At 38.1% G+C, this 22,519-nt stretch overlaps 6 protein-coding genes across 9 annotated transcripts; 2 read left to right on the top strand and 4 right to left on the bottom strand.

The window, feature by feature from the left end:
• Positions 1–7: 7 nt before the first annotated feature.
• LOC123321139 (fatty acid synthase-like) lies at positions 8–12,525 on the bottom strand. Its single transcript, XM_044908643.1, has 35 exons — positions 12,399–12,525; positions 12,099–12,218; positions 11,064–11,237; positions 10,771–10,975; positions 10,507–10,710; positions 10,254–10,383; positions 10,045–10,195; positions 9,824–9,966; positions 9,624–9,765; positions 9,256–9,469; positions 9,013–9,204; positions 8,629–8,953; positions 8,389–8,575; positions 8,019–8,322; positions 7,720–7,949; positions 7,183–7,370; positions 6,867–7,030; positions 5,270–5,524; positions 5,042–5,216; positions 4,757–4,981; positions 4,364–4,703; positions 3,848–4,131; positions 3,607–3,737; positions 3,223–3,545; positions 2,868–3,167; positions 2,577–2,757; positions 2,358–2,513; positions 2,032–2,283; positions 1,820–1,973; positions 1,535–1,742; positions 1,313–1,460; positions 945–1,263; positions 625–888; positions 314–552; positions 8–209 (listed from the first exon to the last, which is right to left on the bottom strand). The coding sequence occupies exons 2-35, from the start codon at positions 12,208–12,210 to the stop codon at positions 53–55; spliced, it is 7,176 nt and encodes a 2,391-aa protein (XP_044764578.1). The 5' UTR covers positions 12,211–12,218; positions 12,399–12,525; the 3' UTR covers positions 8–52.
• Positions 12,526–14,257: 1,732 nt separating this feature from the next.
• On the bottom strand, positions 14,258–15,166 carry LOC123320166 (acyl-coenzyme A thioesterase 13-like). Its single transcript, XM_044907369.1, has 3 exons — positions 14,973–15,166; positions 14,649–14,836; positions 14,258–14,586 (listed from the first exon to the last, which is right to left on the bottom strand). The coding sequence occupies exons 1-3, from the start codon at positions 15,075–15,077 to the stop codon at positions 14,427–14,429; spliced, it is 453 nt and encodes a 150-aa protein (XP_044763304.1). The 5' UTR covers positions 15,078–15,166; the 3' UTR covers positions 14,258–14,426.
• Positions 15,167–15,218: 52 nt separating this feature from the next.
• On the top strand, positions 15,219–16,756 carry LOC123319755 (vacuolar protein sorting-associated protein 26C). Of its 3 annotated transcripts, XM_044906670.1 has the most exons (6): positions 15,219–15,380; positions 15,458–15,601; positions 15,726–16,038; positions 16,158–16,328; positions 16,404–16,529; positions 16,607–16,756. In XM_044906670.1, the coding sequence occupies exons 1-6, from the start codon at positions 15,324–15,326 to the stop codon at positions 16,687–16,689; spliced, it is 894 nt and encodes a 297-aa protein (XP_044762605.1). In that variant the 5' UTR covers positions 15,219–15,323; the 3' UTR covers positions 16,690–16,756. The 3 variants fall into 3 exon arrangements, with proteins under 3 accessions (XP_044762605.1, XP_044762606.1, XP_044762604.1); XM_044906671.1 differs by having other exon boundaries at positions 15,726–16,026; positions 16,404–16,756; XM_044906669.1 differs by having other exon boundaries at positions 16,404–16,756.
• On the bottom strand, positions 16,687–17,251 carry LOC123319756 (ragulator complex protein LAMTOR3-A). The gene has a single exon (XM_044906672.1). The coding sequence runs from the start codon at positions 17,131–17,133 to the stop codon at positions 16,759–16,761; it is 375 nt and encodes a 124-aa protein (XP_044762607.1). The 5' UTR covers positions 17,134–17,251; the 3' UTR covers positions 16,687–16,758.
• Positions 17,252–17,366: 115 nt separating this feature from the next.
• On the bottom strand, positions 17,367–18,707 carry LOC123319753 (lactoylglutathione lyase). The gene is made up of 5 exons (XM_044906667.1): positions 18,552–18,707; positions 18,300–18,396; positions 18,014–18,243; positions 17,865–17,923; positions 17,367–17,775 (listed from the first exon to the last, which is right to left on the bottom strand). The coding sequence occupies exons 2-5, from the start codon at positions 18,375–18,377 to the stop codon at positions 17,585–17,587; spliced, it is 558 nt and encodes a 185-aa protein (XP_044762602.1). The 5' UTR covers positions 18,378–18,396; positions 18,552–18,707; the 3' UTR covers positions 17,367–17,584.
• A 316-nt stretch (positions 18,708–19,023) lies between these two features.
• LOC123319750 (prohibitin-2) lies at positions 19,024–21,288 on the top strand. 2 transcript variants are annotated; one of them, XM_044906662.1, is made up of 8 exons: positions 19,024–19,240; positions 19,322–19,442; positions 19,516–19,741; positions 19,798–20,031; positions 20,108–20,185; positions 20,284–20,380; positions 20,755–20,889; positions 20,958–21,288. In XM_044906662.1, the coding sequence occupies exons 1-7, from the start codon at positions 19,108–19,110 to the stop codon at positions 20,859–20,861; spliced, it is 996 nt and encodes a 331-aa protein (XP_044762597.1). In that variant the 5' UTR covers positions 19,024–19,107; the 3' UTR covers positions 20,862–20,889; positions 20,958–21,288. The 2 variants fall into 2 exon arrangements, with proteins under 2 accessions (XP_044762597.1, XP_044762598.1); XM_044906663.1 differs by lacking the exon at positions 20,958–21,288 and having other exon boundaries at positions 20,755–20,923.
• Positions 21,289–22,519: the final 1,231 nt, after the last annotated feature.

Here is a 22,519-nt window from a genome sequence, read left to right as displayed (position 1 = left end):
CCAAGAATTCTTTATATTATTTATTAAGTCTCAAACAATTTTTCTATTTTGGCTACACCTCACTAGGGTCTTTGGTTTGAACAGTAATTTCTGGAGTCTTCGGGGTCAGACCCAAAATTTCGTTTATGGCCTCAGCTACAGATGGATTATCTAATATCGTTATATGGTTGCCCTCGAAAAGTCTTACTTCCACTAGATTAGCGCACAGTCTGAAATAAACAACACGAATTTAAAGAGCCGAAGAAAAATTCAGACAAATCGACAACTGTTTAGTCAACTACCTAACCTCACAAAGCGACGCCATGTTACTAACCTTGAAAGATTGTAATCTTCCGCGAAATTCTGAACGCTCAAGGTAGAAGGCTTGAAGAGTCTGACAGCCGACATAATCTTGGGGTAATCTGGCTCATACGTCCTTAGCTCCTTCAGCCTTGTATGGAATCCAACCGCCACCTTCTTCTGGTACTGCGGTGAGTGCGTAGCGTCATGGGCTGAAATCTTATGGGCTACCAGCAGCCTCTCGTCGAAGGTACCACACCGGTAGATCTTTTCCTGGAGAACAATATGATTTCAAAGGTTTCGTACTCACTTACTATCGTTGGAAGTTTTCTTGACCATTCTTACCCTATTCTTCAAGATTATGTCATAAGGAAGATACATGGCCATCAGATGGCACAGAATTATTGTTTCGAACTCAGCTTCTGACCCAGTCTTCATCTCTTGCTTGCACATTTCTGCAAGCATATCGGGGGCTCCATCTATACAGGTGATGGTACCCTTGTACCCTTTCTTCTCCAAAGAAGACATGGTTTCAAGGGCTATAATGGTTCCCCAGGAGTAGGTTATCATGTGCACTGGATCACTGATGCTGACGTACTTCAAAATTTGCTGAAAATAACACGGAATCAATAAATAAAATCGTAAACCAAGAGTGTTCAATTCACCTCTTCGGATTCCCTCGCCAGATCCTTGTAGCTATTGGTGGGATTCTTATAACAGAACTGTATCCCTATAATCTTGGCCTTGATGTTAGCCACCAGAGGTTTTAAGGATGTCGCGAAACCTTCAATACCTGGGAAACAGAAGATGTAAGGCACGTCTTCGGGATCGTCTTCCACGAGGCTGGGAAGCCTCAATACTGGGATGGTCGAGGTGTTCTCGTCTCCCAGGTAACGCAAAATGAGCTCGAAACCTCTGGGCAGCCGCTGGGTCACCTTTCCAGATTCCTTGTCCTTCTCCTTGGTCTCCTGGATTTCTTGTAGTCTGGAAAAAGATTATGAAGCAACGCCAGATCGTAAAATTCGATATGTACCTGGCGAATGTCATGCTTCTTATGTCTTGAGCTGTGAGGAAAACCTCGAATTCCCTCTCCAACACCTGTTTGATTTCGACAGCTGTCATAGAGTCCATTCCTAGTTCTGATAGTGTGGCGTGGGGAGATACACTCTGTTTCTTTATGCCTGCAATTGAAATAGTTGTTGGAAGTCTTCAGGAAGGTTCTGTATTGAAGTACAACGTTGTACAAAAGAAATACCTAGAATATTTGCTACAGCATCCACTATATTATCAGCTCCACCACTGCCACTTCTTTTTTCAGCTACCAACATGCTCGCCACTACGCTCGCCTCTTTCTGCCTCAAGAAGGTGTCCATCACTTGCAAACAACTGGTTATCCTCTGCTGCAACGTACCACCAATCTCCATTTCAGTTTGCTCTTCCATCATTTCCGCCACTAAGCCAACCTGAAATCCAACATACGAAAGATTAAAGCCAGTAGGTACTCCAGAACTAAAGAAAGTATCGGGGAAGATGTGCTCACATCTCCAACAGCTCCCCATTGTATTGCAAGGGCTGGATAGCCTTCTTTTCTTCTCTTCTCGCATATCCTCTCCATTATCGAGTTAGCCATTCCGTAGTTCGTCTGACCAGCGTTGCCTCTTCCACAGGAAACCGATGAAAACACCACGAAGTCCCTTAAATGAAGAGATCATCAAGAATACTCAGGAAAACGTTATGAACAAGGTTTCTTACCTCAACTCAGGACATCGCAGCCTCGTTATTTCATCCAGATGCTTCGTAGCCACTGATTTAGGACCAAAAGAGATCCTGAAACCCTCTGGGCTCTGGTTTTCCAACAGGGCATCCCTCAGTACGACAGCAAGATTAAAAATGCTTTCTATCGGTCCTAGTTGCTTCGCTTCTGTTATCAGTTGGTCGCATCCCTCCTTGGTGGTTATATCAGCTGTTGAGATCTTGATGGTTGCGCCATAGGTTTTCCAAGTCCTGAAATTAACGTTTGGAGAACAAGAAACAGGAGAAGATGGTGTTTTGAGCATTTATAGACGTAGGTAACTCACTTCAACCTATATTCCTGATATCCATTTTGCACTCCAGTTCTCGAAGTCAGCAATATCCTTTTCGCCCCTCTCATGATCAACCAATCGGCGAGTTCCAGACCAAAACCACCAAGACCTCCTGTGATAACATACGCCTTATCTGCCTCGCAAGTGAACCTACAAAGCAACATAATAACAGAATTATTATTATAGGATATTAGTTTATTGTTTTAAGATCACCTTGGTTTAGCTTTGGTGTGAATCACAGGTGGTATGGCATCCTTCTGGTTTTCCTCATCTTGTATTTTGATCAACACTTTTCCTGTATGCTTTCCAGAAGCCATATGTCGAAAAGCTTGTTCGACTTCGTTCATTTTGAATACTGTGGTTTGAAGGGGTTTTATTGAGCCATCTGCTATACCTAAAAGTCAATTTTTGTATTCTCTGAGTCACTAGGAAGCTGAAATTTGCCAATCAACCCTGATGTTGATGGTACAAGGCACTTTTAAAGCTGCAGAAAGGCATACGTACCCTTGGTGAGTATTTCCCCGAACATTTTCTTCCTGGATGGATGAGCCGTGAAGAATTGATCCAACATGATACCGTGGAAGGAGCAGTTCCTCTCCAACATCTTCAGACACAGCGAATTGTTGCTGGCCAAGTCAAATTTTCCGATTTCTAGGAATCGTCCCCCTTTGGCCAAGCATCGTATCGAAGCTTGTTGCTTGTCCTCCGCCAGGGAATTCAACACTATATCAACACCACGACCTCCAGTTCGTTGCTTGACCATCTTCTCGAAGCTGGTATCCCTTGAGTTTCCTATATGGCTTTCTGAAAATCAAGGAAATTAAGACTGACGCCACCAATAAGCAAGGTTTAACAACACCTTTAAGTTGTGGGAACAATTCCTTCAACAACTTCTTCTTCTCTGGGGTACCAACAGTCGTGAAAACGTTACAACCGAAGCACAAGGCAAAGTTGATGGCTGCTTGGCCAACTCCACCAGTTCCTGAATGGATCAGCACTGTTTCACCGTTCTTCATTTTACCCACCCCTTTCAAAGCATGAATTATGGTTCCGTAGACTACTGGCAAGGTAGCAGCCTCTTCTAAAGACCAACAATCGGGCACGTCCATCAGGAGGTAGTTGTCCGCTGCTATCATTGTAGACAAAGCTCCCCGAACAACCATCCCCATGACCCTCTTCCCACTGAAAACATTGAGCAATTATCGATGATGAGACTGAAGGAAGACCAAGAGGATAGGCTCACCTTGAGTCCCTACCAGAAAACTCGAAGCCTTCAACACATTCTTGAAGGGTACGATCCATGGTGATGACGTCAGAGTTTATACGACCAGATGTGGTCATTACGTCCCTGAAGTTCAGGGCTGCGTAGTAAATCTTAAAGAGAATGATGTGAGACCAACATATACCAAGTGAAAATTGTCCAAAGCAAAGTTTGCATGTTGTAGTCTTCAAAAAACGACGTAAATGAAGGGTACAATACTCACATTGATGAGAGTCTTCTCGGGAGGTAGCTGAACCTTTGAATTAAGCTCTCCCTGTAACCACCTCAGACTTGACATGTCCCCTCTGGTCATTGAACATACGAAACTGTGCTCGCAATCGATCTGCTCCACGTCACTCAAGGAGAAATGACGGTAAGTACCCCAAGCGCCATCTTTGTAAATATTGATGGCCATGTGTCTGCTCAGCTGTTCCTTGTAGAAGGGATGCTCGGGGTCAAATGGTGGTGCTTCTTCCCCGTAGATCAATACGCAGACAATGTTGTTGCCTACGGACGATTAAACATCGAAGTTTTTCATCTTAAGGCAGCAATTTCATGTTGAGAGAAGGATGTAAGTGTATTTATCACTAAAATATAATATTATGGGGACAAGAACAGACCCCTGTTGAACCCCACCGCAAGTGAATTCGTTAATATACCAAACAGGGTGAGTCTTACTGTTATTTCTACTGTTGAAATATTGGTACGAGTTAAAGACTGAGTGTAGATGATGGATTACCTCCAGGTTCTCTCCTGGCACAGTTAAAGAGCCCCATAAGACCGTTCAGAGGTTCGTTTTGGGCATAGACGAGCACGTGTTTGTCGTTCTTCAGTGCAGACTGAAGGGATGGTAGCCATCTGAACTCCTCGTCCTTCTCTGAGACCTTGATGATTGTCCTCTCTTTCGTCTCCAAAGTCTTGCGGAAATAAACCAATTTCTCGGTACCCACATCGTGGATGGTCAGTATGTCCACTGCTGCCAGGTCTTCGGAAGCCATGCTGGATGGATCAAAGTCCAAATCTTCGCGGGATAACACGAAGGCTCTCTCTTTGAGGGCTGAGAAGGCTTGCTGCATCAACTGGAAGAGAATTGGAAGTAGGGTGCGTTTTTTGAGGTTGACCATGAACTTACCATGGCCCTCTGGAGTATTTTGGTACCAACGACCAAATGACAGTCGCTCTCTTTCCTCAACTCCTTATTTTCCACGGTAACGTTAGAAAGTTCCAGTGTTTCTTTGGTGAAAACTGAAATATTGACCTGTATCAAAGGGAGGTCAGCGTATACGTCGTATATCTTTGGACCTAGAGGTTCGCTGTCTTCTTTGGTCGCTTCATCCAGTACTTCTACAATTTTCAACTGGAAAATGAAAGATTTGGTTGTACACATGCATTGATTGTTTCAACCCAGTGTTCCCACCTTTATACCGAAGAAATTCTCCAAACCTAGCTGCATGTTCACCCTCAGAGACTCTTCGATGGTTAGTTTGGCTCGGTTGGGCACAAACTGGTACTTTTCCAGGACAGGTGCACTTCTTTGTTTCCTCCTGGGTATGGAGCTGGCCTTCAATCCCCTTATCTCTATACCGCCACATCTGAAAATTAAGCAATGTTGAATTTTGTCCTAGTAGTAATCTTGTAAACTAACTTGATCACTCCAGAATCCTTTGAAATATAAACTGGAAGTATCGGATTCTCCCCGAAACTCTCGACGTATTCTAGATGACGTTTTGGATCGATGATCATCTTCTCGATACCTGTAGGGACGTACAAAAGTCTTGTATCCAACTGTAGTATCCTCAACTGCATCATGTTGTCCATAAAAGTGACCCAGTTTCCTTCCCACTTCACGAAACCCCTGGTGGCGTCGCAGTTCACCTCCTGGATACCCCTGAAGGCTCCCCTGAAAAAATCACGGAGATCGGATGAAAGATTCGGGAATAAACGTATAAAACGCTCGAGACCTCAGGAGACTTTAACGATAGGTCAGGCGAGTAACCGCTGGCTTTGTATTCATATTGTTGGTTGCATGTAATCAACAAGCTCGATGAAATTTCGAGATTTATAACGAAGGGTCATACTCTTTGTTGACTAGAAGAGGTGCTCTATTAGAATATGTATCACATTTATATCTATCATGATTTATTTGGGAGATACGCGAGTCAAAAGATATATATGCCTTATTCGAAAAATTCCCAAAAAGATGGGCTCAGTTGAAACTCCCTCAAGACCGAACGGTTGTGCCGAAATGAATGAAATTCTCAGATTTATTACTTGAAGAGTTGCTCTTTCAGAATATGTATCACATTTGAATCTACGATAAGTTTTTTGGAAGATAAATTACTCCAAAGATGACCTTTGAAAATTTCCTAAAAAGTTGGGTTCAGTAAGTTAAAGCTACCTCAAGACCGAACGGTTGCGCCGAAATGGATGGAGTTCTCAGATTTTAAACAAGAAGAGTTGCTCTTTCAGAATATGTATCACGTTTAGATCTACAATTATTTTCCTCGAAGATAAATCACTCGAAAAATGACCTTCGAAAAATTCCCAAAAAGTTGGGTTAGGTTCAGTTAAAACTTCCTCAAGACCGAACGGCGGTACCGAAATGGATGAAATTCTCAAATTTATTACTAGAAGAGTTGCTCTTTCAGAATATGTATCACGTTTAGATCTACATCTATTTTCCTTGAAGATAAATCACTCGAAAATGACCTTCGAAAAATTCCCAAAAAGTTGGGCTTAGGTTCAGTTAAAACTTCCTCAAGACCGAACGGTTGCGCCGAAATGGATGAAATCTTGAGATTTATTATAAAAAGAGTTGCTCTTTCAGAATATGTATCACGTTTAGATCTACAATTATTTTCCTTGAAGATAAATCACTCGAAAGATGACCTTCGAAAAATTCCCAAAAAGTTGGGCTTAGGTTCAGTTAAAACTTCCTCAAGACCGAACGGCGATACCGAAATGGATGAAATTCTCAAATTTATTACTAGAAGAGTTGCTCTTTCAGAATATGTATCACGTTTAGATCTACAATTATTTTCCTTGAAGATAAATCACTCGAAAGATGACCTTCGAAAAATTCCCAAAAAGTTGGGTTGGGTTCAGTTAAAACTTCCTCAAGACCGAACAGTTGCGCCGAAATGGATGAAGTTCTCAGATTTTAAACAAGAAGAGTTGCTCTTTCAGAATATGTATCAGTGTACAGAATACTTTTCGATTAAGAATCGAAGTTTTTCACTTACTTGTAGTTATAACCTCTGAGTCTGAGTTCCTTGTAGACATCTTTCGTTTTCAAAATGCACTCGTCAGGATCCATCGGTATCATGATGTTGGCAAAATCGACCTTCTCATCGTTAGGCACAGAACGTACAGTACCACTGACTATATCCACTCCACCCTCTATAATCTATAAACAAATCATAACCCTATATGCGCCAAAAAATCGTACTACCAACGAGCCCAACCTCCATAATCAATTTTTACTAACTTCCAAGGAGACCAAGATCGATTTTCGACAAACTTTCCTACCCCATCATCTTTTTTCTTCTCTTTACTCACCTCAAATTTTCCGCTGTTTCTCTGTATCATCACGTCGAACTCTAGAAACTGTTTGTGGACTGGAGTGGCTCTTTTCAAACGAACTCCTTCAAAAACCACCACCATTTCGAGCTCCGATATGCTGTTGATCATGGACAGGGTGTCCCAAATGACGTAGAGGTAACCAGTAGCCGGAAATAGGTTTCTACCTAGAAATTCAAGTATGAAAGGAAGCTTAAGTCCTGTGGAAAATTCTGTTGATTATGTTTTAGAGTGTAACACAGATTTGAGTCGAAAAAAGACCCTGGATACCAATATTTCGAAACTTTATTTACAGATTTGGTAATACCAGGAAAAAATGAGTAGGATTTAATGTATTTCCAGTCAAATCTAAGATGTTTCGTTGATGGGGTGGCAGAAAATTGAAAAACACTCCGATTGTCTTTCCCAAATGAGTAATTCCATAAATACATCAACTTTCTCCAACTACTTATTTGGAAAAGGCAACTCTGCTTGTCCATTTTCGTCTATGAGGTGTTTTTTTTCTTCATCGCTTACCGTCTACCACATGACCACTCAGAAACTGCCAGTCTTCTTCAGCAGGGTTGATGCCCATCAATCTCTCTCCATTCTTCATAGAATGGGCCTCTTTGTATATCAGCACGTGCCAATCTTGTGAATGGTCCCACTTGATCCTAGGGGAGATCATTGGTGTGCCACGACTGACTGGATACTGGATAGCAGGGTATAAATTCTGAATTTTAGGGTTAAAACCACGTTCGTATATCCTGAAAACAATAAAGTTGAATAAACCAATACGTTTTCTTCACTTCCTCAAGGTACATCTGGAGTCTCACCTTCCAATCACCTTCAAGAACTTAAGCACGCCATCACCCTGTATATCCTGACCGAAACTGATCGATTCTGTGGTTCCCTTCACTGTTAAGTCGAGCAGTTCCGAGAACCCACCCTTTCCAATTTCCAACACAAGCTGCTTCTTTCCAAAATGACAGTCTAGCTCTTGGTGGTAAATCTGAGATTGAAGGGCTTTTACGAAGTAGTCAGCAGACGCTACCTTCGAAGTGGAGGCTGATATCCACTTGGTGCTCCTCTGTTTGGGTTTGGGAAGAATTTCGAGCAAATTACGCAGCAGTTCTCCTTCTAAAATTCGTTTATTTCAGTCAGGAAGGCTTAAGTTCCATATAAACATGTGGAAAAGGTACTTACCGACATCGCGTATTCGATTGGTATGGACTGTCACTTCAGATCTGCCATAATTGGCCAAAATTTCAGCTCCCCGTCTCTCCAAGTCCACAGCAAACTTCTCCAACTCACCAGGATCTCCAGATAGCGTAACAATATCCTCAGAATTCCTCCAGATGATCTCAATGTTCCCAGGTATCTCTTTGAGCATCTACGACATACATCAACATACAACATTACTCAAACACTCCACACCATTCTCACCTCTTTGATCCTTCCTTTCACGACCAAAGTGCTGCTAGGTTTCGAAATTCTTCCCAAGTGTAAACCGATACAGTAGGACATCAAAACAGCCTCTTCTAAGGTCAAACAGTCGTCGAAATATCCACTGGCTATCTCCCCAACGGCGTAACCAATCACGAAGTCAACATCCACTCTGATATGTTTGAGGAGATTGGTTATTCCTATTTGGAGGGCCACATTTCCTACAATCTCCTCCAAAACGTACTCGCTGGATTTTTGGGGTTTCTTAGAGTTCTCCAGAATTTTCTGGATAGATATAGATCTCTTATAGAGAATACTGTCGATTCTAGAAAGATTTCCGCATTTAAAATCCTTAAAATTCCATGAGAAAGCGTTTCAACTCACTTCTGAATTGTCTGAGCAAAGACTGGAAACTCAAGGAGATCTTTAGCGAGTACCTTCCAGTCCTTATCAAAGTATCCCAGTGCAAGGACCAATGGTACCCTTTCTCCATCGTACCAACGCGAAGAAGTCTCCAACATTTCCTTCTTGGATGCTATGGCGAACCCTCGATGGTTGTGACACTCTATATCCTCCCTGGAAAAGACGAAATTCAAAACCTAGAAAGCGTTGGCGAAGAGCACCTACTTGAAAATCTCGTGTAGCAGTTGGATATACTCGGCATCCAGTTTCCTAGCAGCTATATCTTCAGTTATCTCCTTTATGGCTTCAGGCACCCTTCCACTGACACAGACCAACCTTGGCAGGTCGTCTGAGGGCTGTCCAGAATTCTTTTTCAATTTCGTGTTGTGTTTCAGGAGAACGTGGCAGTTACCACCACCAAAACCGAAGCTGTTTATACCTGCAATTTTCGATAGATGTTGAGCAAGGAGACTTTGGTGTTCAAATCGACCAATGCCTTCTTAAAAGATCCTGAACAATCGAGAGCTTTGGTTTAAAATGTCCGTGAAGACGAAAGATAAGCAAGTTGTTCATGTGGTACTGCCAGAACTTACCAATGAGACCATTGTCATCTGGAAACCTCGTTTTCTCCGATACTACCTTTATACGTCCTTCTTCAAGAGCCTTAACTCCTTCCCTTGGTGTTGTGTAGTGTAGATTCGGTGGAATAGTTCCCTCTTCGAAACCAATGATGCACTGAAAGCATTTTCACAGTTCACAAAATGCCAACAGCCAACAGAAAAAGTTTAGCTACCTTTGCGACAGAACACAGACCAGAAGCAGGCTCTGAATGGCCAATATTAGACTTGACAGAGCCTATCAGAAGAGGTTTTTCTTCTGTTGGTCGGAACACTTCGTCTATGGCTGTCAGTTCTTCCGGGTCTCCAACTTTGGTACCTGGAAATTGCAATTTGGAATATAGACTCCATTGAAATGGTGATATCGAGGTCATTTTCCATCAGAACTGACACGTACCTGTACCGTGAGCTTCAAGAAAGCTGAGGGATCTAGGATCTACACCACATTCAGAATAAAACTCCTCCAGCAATTTTTTCTGCATTTCTCCAGAGGGATACGTGATTCCTTGCTCTTTGTAACCGTCACAGCCAGTTTTGGCATGCACAATCTAAGAGTAAATCTATTTAGTAGTACCAGAATCAGAATTAAAGAGAAGAAGTGATTACCGTGGAGTAAATTCTTCTGGCGTCTTTGGATTTCTGCAACAAGACGCAACTTATAGCTTCTGAACGACAGTAGCCATTACCGGCGTTATCGAATGATTTACAGCATCCATCTGCACTCAGCACTCCTAACCTAAGGAAGGAAGAAATTTGAGGGATGAAAAGATAAGACATCAAATGGTGGGATGGTCATTTTGCAGATATCCTACTATTTTATGAGGACCAAATAGGGCCAAATAGAAAATTCGTGAAATACCTGGCAAATTGTAAAGATACGAAAGGGTGTAGACACAAATTCGATCCCCCAACAATAGCCATATCGCATAGACCATTTCTCATGGCATTATAAGCGTGCTCCAATGCGTACAAGGAGCTGCTACAAGCGGTATCAGTTACCATGGATGGTCCCTTCAGTTTCAAGAAGTAGCTCAGTCTGTTGGTCATCATAGATCTCATACAGCTTGAATAAAAAGGAAATAATTAATACAAAAGTTGCAATTTGAGGACGATGAAGACTTACCCAGTCATTGCAAAATTTTGAGTTTCTTGAAACTCGAAAAAGATCTCCCTTTCACTCTCTGCGAAGCACACTCCAACGAAAACTCCAGTTTTGGTACCTTCAAGTTCTGAGGGATGTAGGCCAGCATCGAAGATGGCCTCTACTGTCTTCTCCAGTATTATCCTGGCCATCGGATCCATCGTGTTTGCTTGCCTGTGATGGATACCTTCAAAAAAGGAAATATCGCCTTGATCAAACTGTTTATTGTATTGGTATATAGTCCTGTACCACAAAAAGGTGTTTTTTCAACTCACCGAAGAATCCAGTGTCGAATTTACCAATATCGTAGATCTTCCCAGTTCTCTGAGGTATTTCTGGATGGATGGGATGCCATCTACGAAAGTCCCCGTCTATCATATCTATCTTCTGCATCAGATTATCCTTGTAGTGCTCCACATCTCTCGAATTTGGAAAAACGCCGGACAAACCTGAAAATTTCAAGGCAACAAAATTTACAGCAAGTATATGTACTTCTATAACTCGTTATATTGTAAAATTTCAAAGTTTACCAGAGAGATCCTCTTAGATTTTGATCTAGTTGGGGATCTCCCAATTCTTCGGGAAATTTGTGTAAGAAAACATCTGGTGTGCACTGCAAAAGAACGGTCTACCAAGAACAAAACTTTGTAGACATCGTTAAAGGTCAACATGGACCAAAAGAAAATGAGGAAATAGATGGATGAAGATTGTTATTCAGGAAGATTTCAAGAGAATATTTGCTAAAGTTTCACTATTTAAGTACAGAATTCTGAATACAGAAAGCTATCAAACATTTTATTTTGATCAATTCACAACAATCTTCACAGATCTCCTGAAATTCAAGAGTGCTGCAATATAAATTTCAGTAGATAATTCAACAAGAGACTCGAAAACATCAAACCAAAAAAAAATGCAATCGAATCTCTTAATCCAAATTTGTTAATACTGTTCGTTCTGTTCCATTGTGCTATGCATGCAAATAGAATTTAGAAGCACCTGACGTCAATATATGAACACACAATAACACTGAATATTCCTCGATAGAAGTTGAATGTAAACCATGATTTTATTAAAAAAAAATAATTCAATTAATGCAGGCCAATGTAAGTAAAATGAATCAATCGATCTTCACGATGTTGATTCAAAAGAAAACTTTTTCAGTTCATATTTTTCATGAAAAGAATTGGGAACTATAAGGAATTTTCAGTAAAATCACTTTTGATTTTATGATCCCATAAACTGGTCGACCTTTCAGTCCAACAAAGTGATGTTAGAAGAAAAATAACCGAAGATTAAGGACTTTCACTAACCTGTTATGCAAATTTCTTCACCTTCTGGAGGGTTGGCCAGAAATCTACCATTTAAAAGTGACGTATCACTGATCTCTTTCTCTGGGACATCACTATCTATATTTTCTGCCATTTCTAAGCCTAAAAATTAGAAGAAAAAAATTAAAAAAAGAATAAAATCACGCTGATATAAAACTAGATCAAGAAGTTACAAATTTAGGGATGAAATCTTGGTGTTTTTCGATTCGTGAAGATAGTTTTTGGAAGGTGGGTATCTTCGACATTAAAATTAGCTAATTATCTTTCGAAAAACAGTCTCACCTTTGAGCAATTCCGAAACAAAATGTTGCCGTCTGGTGAAACGACAACTGATCGAAAATTTAACTCGCACAAATAATTTTAATGACGCTATTTCATAACGCAGTCACAAAAACTTATGAATATTTCAAATCTGAAATTTTCCTTTTATATCTAATCGGGTTTTTCATTTTTCTGCTCGTGGAATCGATTTGAATACAATGAAAATCGAATGATACAGGGGAGAAATGAGAAAATTCATGAGGTATAGACTTTTGCGTGTACATATATGTAACTGATGAACAGCTACTTTGAATAGGTAGATACACTCGGTGGCTTGTAGAGCCCCAAGAAGAGGAATAAGGTATTTTTATTTTTATGACAAACCTGGCAGGGGTTTTCATCATAAAAAGGAGCATAGCTACCTCTAACTTGAATTCAGTTCTGAATGCGACGTTTCAAGTGTTTTGCAAATTAATAATAGGGTAAATGTTGATGAAGTTATCATAACAGCTATTGCCGAAAATGTCTTTTTTCTGGATTATAATGTCAATGCTTTATATATCCCGCATGCACCAAGTGACTATTGCTAAAGAAAACCAGGCTTGTCGACATTTAGCATTCCTCCAAGATCTCCTGACCTAAATCCAATCGAGCACGTTTGGGATCATTCACAGTGAGCTTCAACGCTAAGATTTTCTAAAAAACTTAGTGAAAAGCATGGAAAAAAGATGCCAAGCAGTTATTTATGCACGTATATAAAGGTCAAATAGATATATTTCATTGAAGGAGATTTATAAATTTTCAGAATTTCAGTTTTCCGTAAACTTTCATACTTTTCCAATATTGTTTCTCCTTGTAATATGTATGTATACATCGATTTTTTTAAATCTCATTATTCCAACCTGAAAAACTCTACTCATAAATAAAAAAAAGTCAGTTTTTCTGAAGAGCATCAGTTTAATACATATAACATTGGAAATAAATCTTGAAGCCTTTAGCATACAAATATCTACAAATCGTCCTAAATATACATCTCAAGGTGCATAGGAAATGAAAATTTTTCAGTGTACCATGAACTATCACCCAGATTGACCTCAAATTTGCATAGCTATCCCTATTTTCGAACGATCTGATTATATATTTGCAATTGCATTGTTGAGGAGTGTTGTTTTCCGCCCGATGAATCAGGAATTCATTCCGTTTCGACTAATTCAAATCCTTCAATTTCTAAATAAACAAGTGCAGGACCGTATGCACCAAAACTTTGTTGTAGCATTGGACTATTTCCATCAATTCCAAATGATGCGCTGAAAGCTCTTAGAAAAGTGACTCTGGGTGAAATAGATCGGGAAATTTCATTCAGATGAAGACCTGATCTGTTGTAGAATATAGCACGAAAATATGCTTCAACTTTATTCTCCTAATTTCAAGTTTTGAAACAGTAGATTGAAACCCACGAAGTTCACACATATCCTCCAATTTTGGACCAATTTTCATTAATTCATTTTGCTCATAAACTTTTCCAATACCAGGGGAAATTTCTAGGATTGAAAACATATATAGGAAATCATCTTGAAGTATTTCTGATAAGAAACCAGACACGCTCTGTTGTTGTAACGTGTGTAGCCTACCATCTGATATTTTTTTGTTGAGATTCTTGGGCTAAAATTGACGCAAATTGGGAGACTTTTTTTCAATTTTTGTATGCCAAGATTCAAAAAGAAAATTTCCTAGTAATTAGCAGGTTCAACAGAAACCTAATGAATTCCATGACTGTGACTTCACCTTCTCTGATTTTTTTATTCTTCTAGTTTTCAGACAACTTATAGGAAAAAAACTAAACAGGGATCATGTGATTGAGTGAATGAGTACACAACTGATTATAAATAATCATTTATTTGTATATTTTAAGTAACAGTTTCAAAAATCAACATTTTCATCCACTTGTCCACTTCCAATGTTTCATAAACGAAGTGACTTTTCCCCTACTCATGCACTTCAGTGATGATACTACCATTTCCTATTATCCAATGTATCTTTCTTCCCTCATCAAGCATTCAGTAAATACTTGGTATGCTCCCCCTTTGCCAATATATTTCCAGTTTCCTTATCTTTGAGGATCACTTCAAGAAAAGCAAGGGTTTTTCCACACCTTACAGTTTCTGATTCAATCACAACCGTTTTTCCTAATTTTCCTCCCTTCAGATATCTGCAAAGATTATTCGAGCATATTATTAGGTGTTAGTCGTTATGAAAAAAATCTAAACTTACCTCACATTCAAATTAACAGATACATGAGCCACATTGCCCTTCTCTAACGAACTTAAGCCATATGACGAGACAACGTCCACAAGAGTGGCTGTTAAACCACCGTGCAGGGTACCAATTGGATTCGTGTGCTCTTCTTTAATTTTCATCTCTGCGACACATTTACCATTATCAAGACTCACTATATCCAACTGCAGGAAAAATTTCGAGTTATTTCATTTTAGGGGAGTTGGGTGGAAAGTCTGAATATGAACGGTTTGAATAAATTAGGAAAAAATCAGTGCATTATGCCATTTCATCAAAGAACAGTATCAAAGTCCAACTAACATTTTTAAGAACCCCTTCAAAGCCTTTACAGGCTTTTAAATGATTCTTTAACTGATCAGCTGTCAGAGTATTCAGCGAACAAAATTTTCTTGCTAAAATCCTCATAATGGATAGAACTTATAGTTAAATTTCCAGAGTAAAGTTTCTAGGTTGGAAAAGTTCTTTTTTAGTTAGGTTAGGTTAGGTTAGGTTAGGTTGCCTACCCACCTACCTACCCTACAAACACAGAGAAGTGAGAGAATAGTTCGAATGCAACAATAGAGTTTTCGTCCCGACCTAACCTCAACACTTTCAAAAATAAACATTTCTTCATTATTGTTGGTTCGTTCGTTTAAATAATAATAATTCAGAATGTCTATATCGGTAGATGTAATTGTGAAGAGAGCAGACAAAATTTATTACGAAGGGGTAATAAAGAAATATGAGAGTCCATAAATCATTAGTATATGTCTCTTCAACTTTTCATTGACCTTTTGAGGTTTCAGGAACTGGTCAGTGGTATCATACAAATATCAGCATCCACCGATGTAAAACACGAAGGTATTATATTAACTATGGAAGGAGCTGTCAACTTACAGATAAGCTCGAGAAACGCTGGTATAATAGATGCATTCTATAACTCTGTGAAGGTTGGTCAATAAGGTATACAAGAAGTGAAACCCCATCACTAGAAGTCATAAAAGAAGGGTTCATTATCACCTAGTTGATGAAAATATTAATTGTAGTCTCTAAACATTATATACTATTTTTCAGCCAATCATTCTTGTGAATTCGACATGTGAAATAAGTAGTGGAAGTCGAATACCAGCAGGAATCACTCAAATTCCGTTTCAAATACCCTTAAAGGCCAAAACAAATCGAACTTTGTATGAAACCTACCATGGAGTCTATGTCAATATATGTTATACGCTGCGATGTGATATGAAGAGGTCGTTTTTGTCCAAGGATATACAAAAAACTCAAGAATTCCTGGTTCAGTGCAAACATAGCATTCTTCCTTCTGTGAGAGAAACAAGAGGAGTGGAGATCAACTTGACCCCTCAATCAATTCTTGGTAATACTTTAGGTTAGTCTTAGGAGTGTGAAGTTAAATTGATTTTATTAGGGAAGCATTGGAATTTCTTTTAATATTTTTAATTTCTTGAGGATCTGTGCTTGAATCATTCCTTTCATTTGAAAAATTAGGAGCACCGGACTTTCACTTAGCTGGAAAACTTGATTCAACCTACTGCAATATTTCGAGACCTTTTAAGGGTCATTTAGAACTGAAGAAATGTTCTGTACCTCTGCGTTCTTTGGAGATCCAGCTAGTAAGAGTTGAAACTTGCGGCTGTGCTGAGGGTTTTGCCAAAGAATGTGAGTTAAATTGCACAAGATGTTTATTCAAGGTGATACAGTAGCCCAAATCAATTTTCTTTCATTTTATTGTAGCCACAGAAATACAGAATATTCAAATAGGTGATGGGGATCTCCCGCTTAATACAAAAATTCCCATTTACATGATATTTCCAAGATTGTTCACATGTCCTACACTTGTTGAACATAATTTCAAAATAGGTAAGGTGTACATTGAACATTTCTTTATCTGGTCAATTTTCGTTTCAATACAATTTGATGATTCACATTTTTTTCAGAGTTTGAAATAAACATTGTCATCATATTCGAAAATGACCACCATATAACAAATAATTTTCCGATAATCCTATACAGAGACTGAGTATATAAAAATTTTTATTGTTACTTGTAATCCATATGTATATTTACAATAAATTTTTTTTAACCTAGTTCATGTATCTGCTACCACCAAGCTTAATTCAGAAATAAGTGATTCTAGGCGGTTTTCCAGTGCCATTATATGACCAGTATTGCAAGTTTTTCCAGCTATGAAGGTTAGCACAAGGGGCAGTTTGTTCATTTGGATTACTTGGTATTGTGAGTAGTAACAAATCACAGTGGAAGTTCTTCCTAAGCCGAGTTTGCTGCCTTGATCTACCGCTAACCCAAATGTGGATATGAATCCAAATCGCATGGCACCCTCAGGAGCTTTTTCTGTACAAACTTTGACAACTGGGACTCCTTCTCGATCAGTTATGAGGATACAGTGAAGACCAGGTATTTTGGTTAATATATCTTGCAACAGTTTTTTTGTTTCTTCGCTCATGATTATTGAAAATTCTTCACATTAATTGAACAAGCAGTTAGAATACACCAATTGTTGATAAAATTAATTACATTTGATTTGACAATTGTCAAAAATTAACCTCTTTAATAGTAGTTGCAGTAGTCAGTAGTAGTCCAAACGTACAACTCACAGAAACATATCAAATGTCTGTGGTTGTGAAGACTTATCCAGTGGTGGAGGGAAATATAAAATATATAAAGTAATTACAAAGATTTATCATAATGTATTTATTATTATATTAGTGAATCGTTCATTCAATGCCCCCTTTGTTGAATAAATGATGCAGATTTCAGTTTTCCTGGTTATTGATTAAGGTTAGGTAAGTCACTTTTCGTTTACAGTAGAGTTTTATAGATACTAAACAGTTTAATGAACAAATCGTATCTATTTTTCAAATTACACTTGAGTTATTCAGAATATACACAATCACTCAGGATATTTGTTGTAGAATTTTCTTGGTACCCTTATCATTCAAAATCTCAATCCAGTATCCGTCAGGGTCCGTTATAAAAGCGATTCCTTTCATTTTACCATCATCTGGCTTCTTTATAAAATTCACGCCGTATTTTTCAAATCTTTCACAAGCTTTAGAGACATCCGGTACCATTATGCCTATATGGCCTGGAAATACAAAATATCAACGAACAAATTCGATAAAATTTCTGAAACAAAATGATATGAAATTTGTGTACTTTTATATTGAAACTTACCAAATCCTGTATTTTTAGTATTATACTGGAACTCAGGATCATTCTCAGTGCCCCAGTTGCTGCAAAGCAAATAGTATCCATTAACTACCACAGTATTAATTTAGCAGTCAGAAGAATGGCTCTCTTTGTAATCCTTTTATATAACTTACTGTGTTAATTCAATGGTTGCTTTTTTACTCATTGCCCACTCTGCTCTTTCTGGCGAATCTATTTCTGCATCTGTATCTTTCCCATCTTCATAGCCGACAAAATAAAGAGAGAAAGACATAGCTGGAAAGTCCAGTTTACAGAGTAAACTCATTCCAAGTACTTCAGTATAGAAAGGAATGGATACTTTAGGATCTTTAATACGGAGCATAGTTTGTTGCATTATGAAATCCTAAAAAAAAGTTAGGCATCGAATTTTTACTTTGCGTAACTTAAGATTCATTGTACCTTGGTATCTTCAGATGGCGGTTTACACAGTTTTTTGATATCTTCTACTGAATAAGGCGATTTAGACTTATCACCCATGATGAAAAGATGTAATCAGCTGTAAGAAGGAATTTGCGATTTAATTAAATTATTTCAAATGTGTATCCTGTAATTTCAACAAGATAAATTATGAACTGGCAAATATCTTCTATAGAAGATGTTAAGGATTCATTTTTGAGTGTAGAGCATTCTACAAAAGTTGGAAAAACTCACATTTCTCGTTTTTCAAATTTTTCCATCAACCATTAACCTCACTTTACATTCAAGGTCACAGGGATGTGAATTTTTTAGGAAAATTCTGCTTAAAACATATTTAAAATAGTATTTCCGTTATCCTCAATTTTAGCTTTTCAGTAAAATAGAAGAAAATTGTCACGAAAATAAAATAATAGTGAAAATCACCTATTCAGTGGCGGGTTAAGCATTCGAAGGAATCATTACCAAAGAATAACCAACTCTTTGTCATTACCTTGCAATCGAGAGAAATGGATTTCGTGGAAATTTTTTTTATGTATAAGACCCTCTGGTAAAAAAGTTTCCTTCTGGTCAGAATTCAAGAGCGACCTCGTTACCATTTTCATTTCTCATTGTGAAGCATACAATATAAGAATTGACGAGCCGCCACTGGCTTCTAGGGAAAACAAGTCGTGGAAAATTGCTGTTGGCTATATTGTCCGATCATAGTTCATCTGCCAAAAACTTCTGTGATTTTCCCCTCGCCGAGAGCACGATTTTGCCGTTCTTATTCTAGAATTAAAATTAAAATAAGATGGCCCAAAGCAAATTAAACGATTTCGCAAATAAATTAGGCAAAGGAGGTCCTCCTGGCCTAGGGCTTGGCGTGAAATTGTTAGCAGTTGGTGGAGCCGCCATCTATGGAATCTCCCAGGCTATGTACACAGGTTAATATCCTTGATACCGCCTCATTGCTTTTTTATTTTAATCCAGTGAATCTCTCATCCTATATACCTTTTTATTTGTAGTTGAGGGTGGTCATCGTGCCATCATTTTCAACAGGATAGGCGGAATACAAAAGGAAATTTACACCGAAGGATTGCATTTCAGGATACCATGGTTCGAATATCCAATCATCTATGATATAAGGTGATGCAATTTTCATGAAAATTATGAGCATTTCATTTCAAAACGATAAATTGAACCTTTTGAATTTCCACAGATCTAGGCCCAGGAAAATTTCTTCCCCAACTGGTTCGAAAGACTTGCAAATGGTTAATATTTCTCTTAGGGTGCTTTCGAGACCTGATGCTTCTAAATTACCCATTGTTTATCGTAACTTAGGTTTAGATTATGATGAAAAAGTCCTGCCTTCCATTTGTAATGAGGTGCTGAAATCCGTCGTGGCCAAGTTCAATGCTGCCCAACTCATAACCCAACGTCAACAGGTCGGTTTTCCAAGTGACATTTACGTTGTGCAACTGATGTATAACTTTCCCTTTAGGTTTCTTTATTGGTCAGAAGGGAACTGGTGGAAAGGGCACAAGATTTCAACCTAATCCTTGATGATGTTTCAATCACCGAGTTGTCATTTGGTAAAGAATATACAGCGGCTGTTGAAGCTAAACAGGTCGCTCAACAAGAAGCCCAAAGAGCTGCTTTTGTAGTAGAAAGAGCGAAGCAGGAAAGACAACAGAAAATCGTGCAAGCTGAGGGAGAAGCAGAAGCTGCGAAAATGATATCCTTTTTAGCTGTATTAAAAAATCTGTTTCTTGTTTTTGAATTAATCAAGAGTTTTCCTTAATTTTGAGTACTTAGGAGAAGCAATAGGCAGAAACCCTGGTTATTTGAAGCTGAGAAAAATTAGAGCAGCCCAGAATATCTCTAGAACGGTGAGTACTCTGGGATATGTTGTTAGGTTAAGTTTAGGCGAAGATTCTGAAACAATCATTTGTGTTGGTTTCTCGTAACCTTCAATTTTGTGTTACAGATCGCATCATCACAAAATAAGGTCTATCTCAACGGTAACGGTCTAATGCTGAACATTTCTGAGAAAGAATTCGATGAGCAAGCAGACAAACTGAAAAGTAAGAAATAAGTGAGTTGCCTTATTCGAATAAATAGTTTGAAGGTGGAATTGTCGACTATTTTTCATCATTCATCGGTCTGATCTAGATTAGTTTTTTGTTTAGGGACGTTGTCAGTATCTTATAAGCCCAATTCATATATTTTATATCGCAAATATAAGTGGAACGTCTAAGAATTGTGACATTTGTGATTATCATGTAACAAGTTTCTACTCAATAAATATTTTGTTGATTTTTATTCTTTTTATTTGGTTCCAGCTTCCATGAATCCTTGTTGGTAAAAACAAGATAGTTTCTTTTGATTCTCCCCAAGTACAAATCTGTATTTTCATCTGATGGAAATCTTTGAACGATTAATTTTTTTTAAATTGCAGAGCATAGCCAAGTTCCTTATAGTACGGAAAGTGCGCCAGAGGTTGAGCACAAACAGGTACTGAGTGTTGCTGAAGAAGAAGCCAAAAAGATTTCTGGTCAAACATGATAGTCTCATTCCAAGTGATTGTTATATTGTGAGTGTGAAAATAAATAGGTGTTACCCGTAAATTGCTTTTTGTTGATTATTAGCTCGTTATTTCAGAAAAGTCGTGGGACACATATACCAAGAAAAGCGAAAAGATGAGTGAAATATTACGTAAACAAACTTTCTATTAGTCACAAATCGTCTGAATAAAAGGAGTAAGGTTGGTAATTGAAACACAATATACGTTCTAAAATTTTATTACCATAAAATACATCATTGAATGAGCAGTCAAACATCACACTTCAAAATATTTTCATGAAAACCACAAAATTTGATGTCTTCAATATTTCACGTTAAATTTTTCTTGAGTGTATATCGATAAACAATTGCTATTGACAAGATTCTTTCTAAGTATTTTGCTAATAAAAAATATTACTCCAGGGTTTTATTACATGTTTTAAAAGTATCACAATGTTCATTTTGAAATTTCCGGTGAAATCTTGGTATTGATGATACAAGAATAACTTTCACGATTCCAGCAGCTGCAGCTTTGAGAATTTACTAAACATTTGATTGAGGCCAATTGTATCTACTTTTATGAGAATTGGCTGATTTTTGCAACGATTTTATCAAAAATCTTGATTTGATATTTGGATTTCAAATCTGAACCACAGATCATAACAATATTTCAAACCACAGAACACTAAATTATTTAAATTGTCGAAATTGAAATTTAATTTCTGATTCTCTGGTTGATACCACAAATGAACATCAAACAAAAGAATTCGAAAGCATGCATAGAAGATAAGATTTCGTATGAAATACGAAATTATTTGACGATGGCGTCTTTTCGTGAAGTGATATCAATTTGTTCCCAAAAAAGTGATTTAACAGTGTTTTATTACTTGAAGAATATCCAAAATGATAACGTAAGTATCGTGAAAAATGTAAACATTGATAAATGGTACCAATACATCAGGAAAATCTGTTACAACTTCAAACAAGACGCATTACTGATTCCTCCTCAGAATATTATGAATCGTGAATGATGTAAAAAGGCTTCCTTTAGTTCGACAGTCTAATTGAGTACCTATATTGTTGAAGAATCCGATCTAAAACTTATTTGATTTTTTCAGGATGGATTTTGGAGGCCAAGATGACCAGGAGATTCAAGAAACGAAATGATTGAAGGGTCTTAGGTAAACAGTCTTGTCCCTTTTTGGGCTGGGCTGCTAAGGGATCTCCCTGAAATCATTTCCAACTATAGCCATCGATGGACTAAGAGCGAAATAGCAAGATTTTTAATCGTCAATGTGAGTCGAACATTTTATTAGCATTTTTAAGTTCCTCCATGAGTTCTATGACTCAAGATGGAGGAGCATTAAAACTGAACTGGTGGAACCACTTTTCATACATTTTGAATGTAGCTGTCTACCTAGACTTGAATATTTCGATAACAAAGTTAACCTAATTGATATTTATTCCGACGTTAAGATATTCATCGCATCGCACTTTCATCAGTTTATCAAAATTCTTCAAGTATGAAATTTTCTTGGTATCTGTGCTTTTGAAAGTAATGCTCTGCTGATACCAATTTTCTGATTTTCTCGCAGAATTCATTTATATCGAAAATTACGCTAGATGATTGTTTAGTTCGCAATGTTTACATTTTTTTATCT

This window comes from Coccinella septempunctata, chromosome 9, assembly GCF_907165205.1.
Source record: "Coccinella septempunctata chromosome 9, icCocSept1.1, whole genome shotgun sequence".
Classification (NCBI taxonomy): domain Eukaryota; kingdom Metazoa; phylum Arthropoda; class Insecta; order Coleoptera; family Coccinellidae; genus Coccinella; species Coccinella septempunctata.
This window is presented reverse-complemented; position numbering and strand designations above follow the sequence as displayed.

Excerpts from the sequence above, each read along its gene's own strand:
- LOC123319756 (XM_044906672.1), bottom strand. The coding sequence starts at position 17,133 with ATGAGCGAAGAAACAAAAAAACTGTTGCAAGATATATTAACCAAAATA.
- LOC123320166 (XM_044907369.1), bottom strand. The coding sequence starts at position 15,077 with ATGAGGATTTTAGCAAGAAAATTTTGTTCGCTGAATACTCTGACAGCT. Across the intron at positions 14,837-14,972 it reads TTGAAGGGGTTCTTAAAAAT|TTGGATATAGTGAGTCTTGA; the intron begins GTTAGTTGGACT and ends TTTTTCCTGCAG. Across the intron at positions 14,587-14,648 it reads TCTGTTAATTTGAATGTGAG|ATATCTGAAGGGAGGAAAAT; the intron begins GTAAGTTTAGAT and ends TAATCTTTGCAG.
- LOC123321139 (XM_044908643.1), bottom strand. The coding sequence starts at position 12,210 with ATGGCAGAAAATATAGATAGTGATGTCCCAGAGAAAGAGATCAGTGAT. Across the intron at positions 5,525-6,866 it reads CTCAGAGGTTATAACTACAA|GGGAGCCTTCAGGGGTATCC; the intron begins GTAAGTGAAAAA and ends TGATTTTTTCAG. Across the intron at positions 3,738-3,847 it reads CCGAGAAGACTCTCATCAAT|ATTTACTACGCAGCCCTGAA; the intron begins GTGAGTATTGTA and ends ATTCTCTTTAAG.
- LOC123319753 (XM_044906667.1), bottom strand. The coding sequence starts at position 18,377 with ATGGGTGATAAGTCTAAATCGCCTTATTCAGTAGAAGATATCAAAAAA. Across the intron at positions 18,244-18,299 it reads CGCCATCTGAAGATACCAAG|GATTTCATAATGCAACAAAC; the intron begins GTACAATGAATC and ends ACTTTTTTTTAG. Across the intron at positions 17,924-18,013 it reads GCAACCATTGAATTAACACA|CAACTGGGGCACTGAGAATG; the intron begins GTAAGTTATATA and ends TTTGCTTTGCAG.
- LOC123319755 (XM_044906669.1), top strand. The coding sequence starts at position 15,324 with ATGTCTATATCGGTAGATGTAATTGTGAAGAGAGCAGACAAAATTTAT. Across the intron at positions 15,381-15,457 it reads ACAAAATTTATTACGAAGGG|GAACTGGTCAGTGGTATCAT; the intron begins GTAATAAAGAAA and ends TTGAGGTTTCAG. Across the intron at positions 16,039-16,157 it reads AATTCTTGGTAATACTTTAG|GAGCACCGGACTTTCACTTA; the intron begins GTTAGTCTTAGG and ends TTGAAAAATTAG.
- LOC123319750 (XM_044906662.1), top strand. The coding sequence starts at position 19,108 with ATGGCCCAAAGCAAATTAAACGATTTCGCAAATAAATTAGGCAAAGGA. Across the intron at positions 19,241-19,321 it reads CTCCCAGGCTATGTACACAG|TTGAGGGTGGTCATCGTGCC; the intron begins GTTAATATCCTT and ends TTTTATTTGTAG. Across the intron at positions 19,443-19,515 it reads CCAATCATCTATGATATAAG|ATCTAGGCCCAGGAAAATTT; the intron begins GTGATGCAATTT and ends GAATTTCCACAG.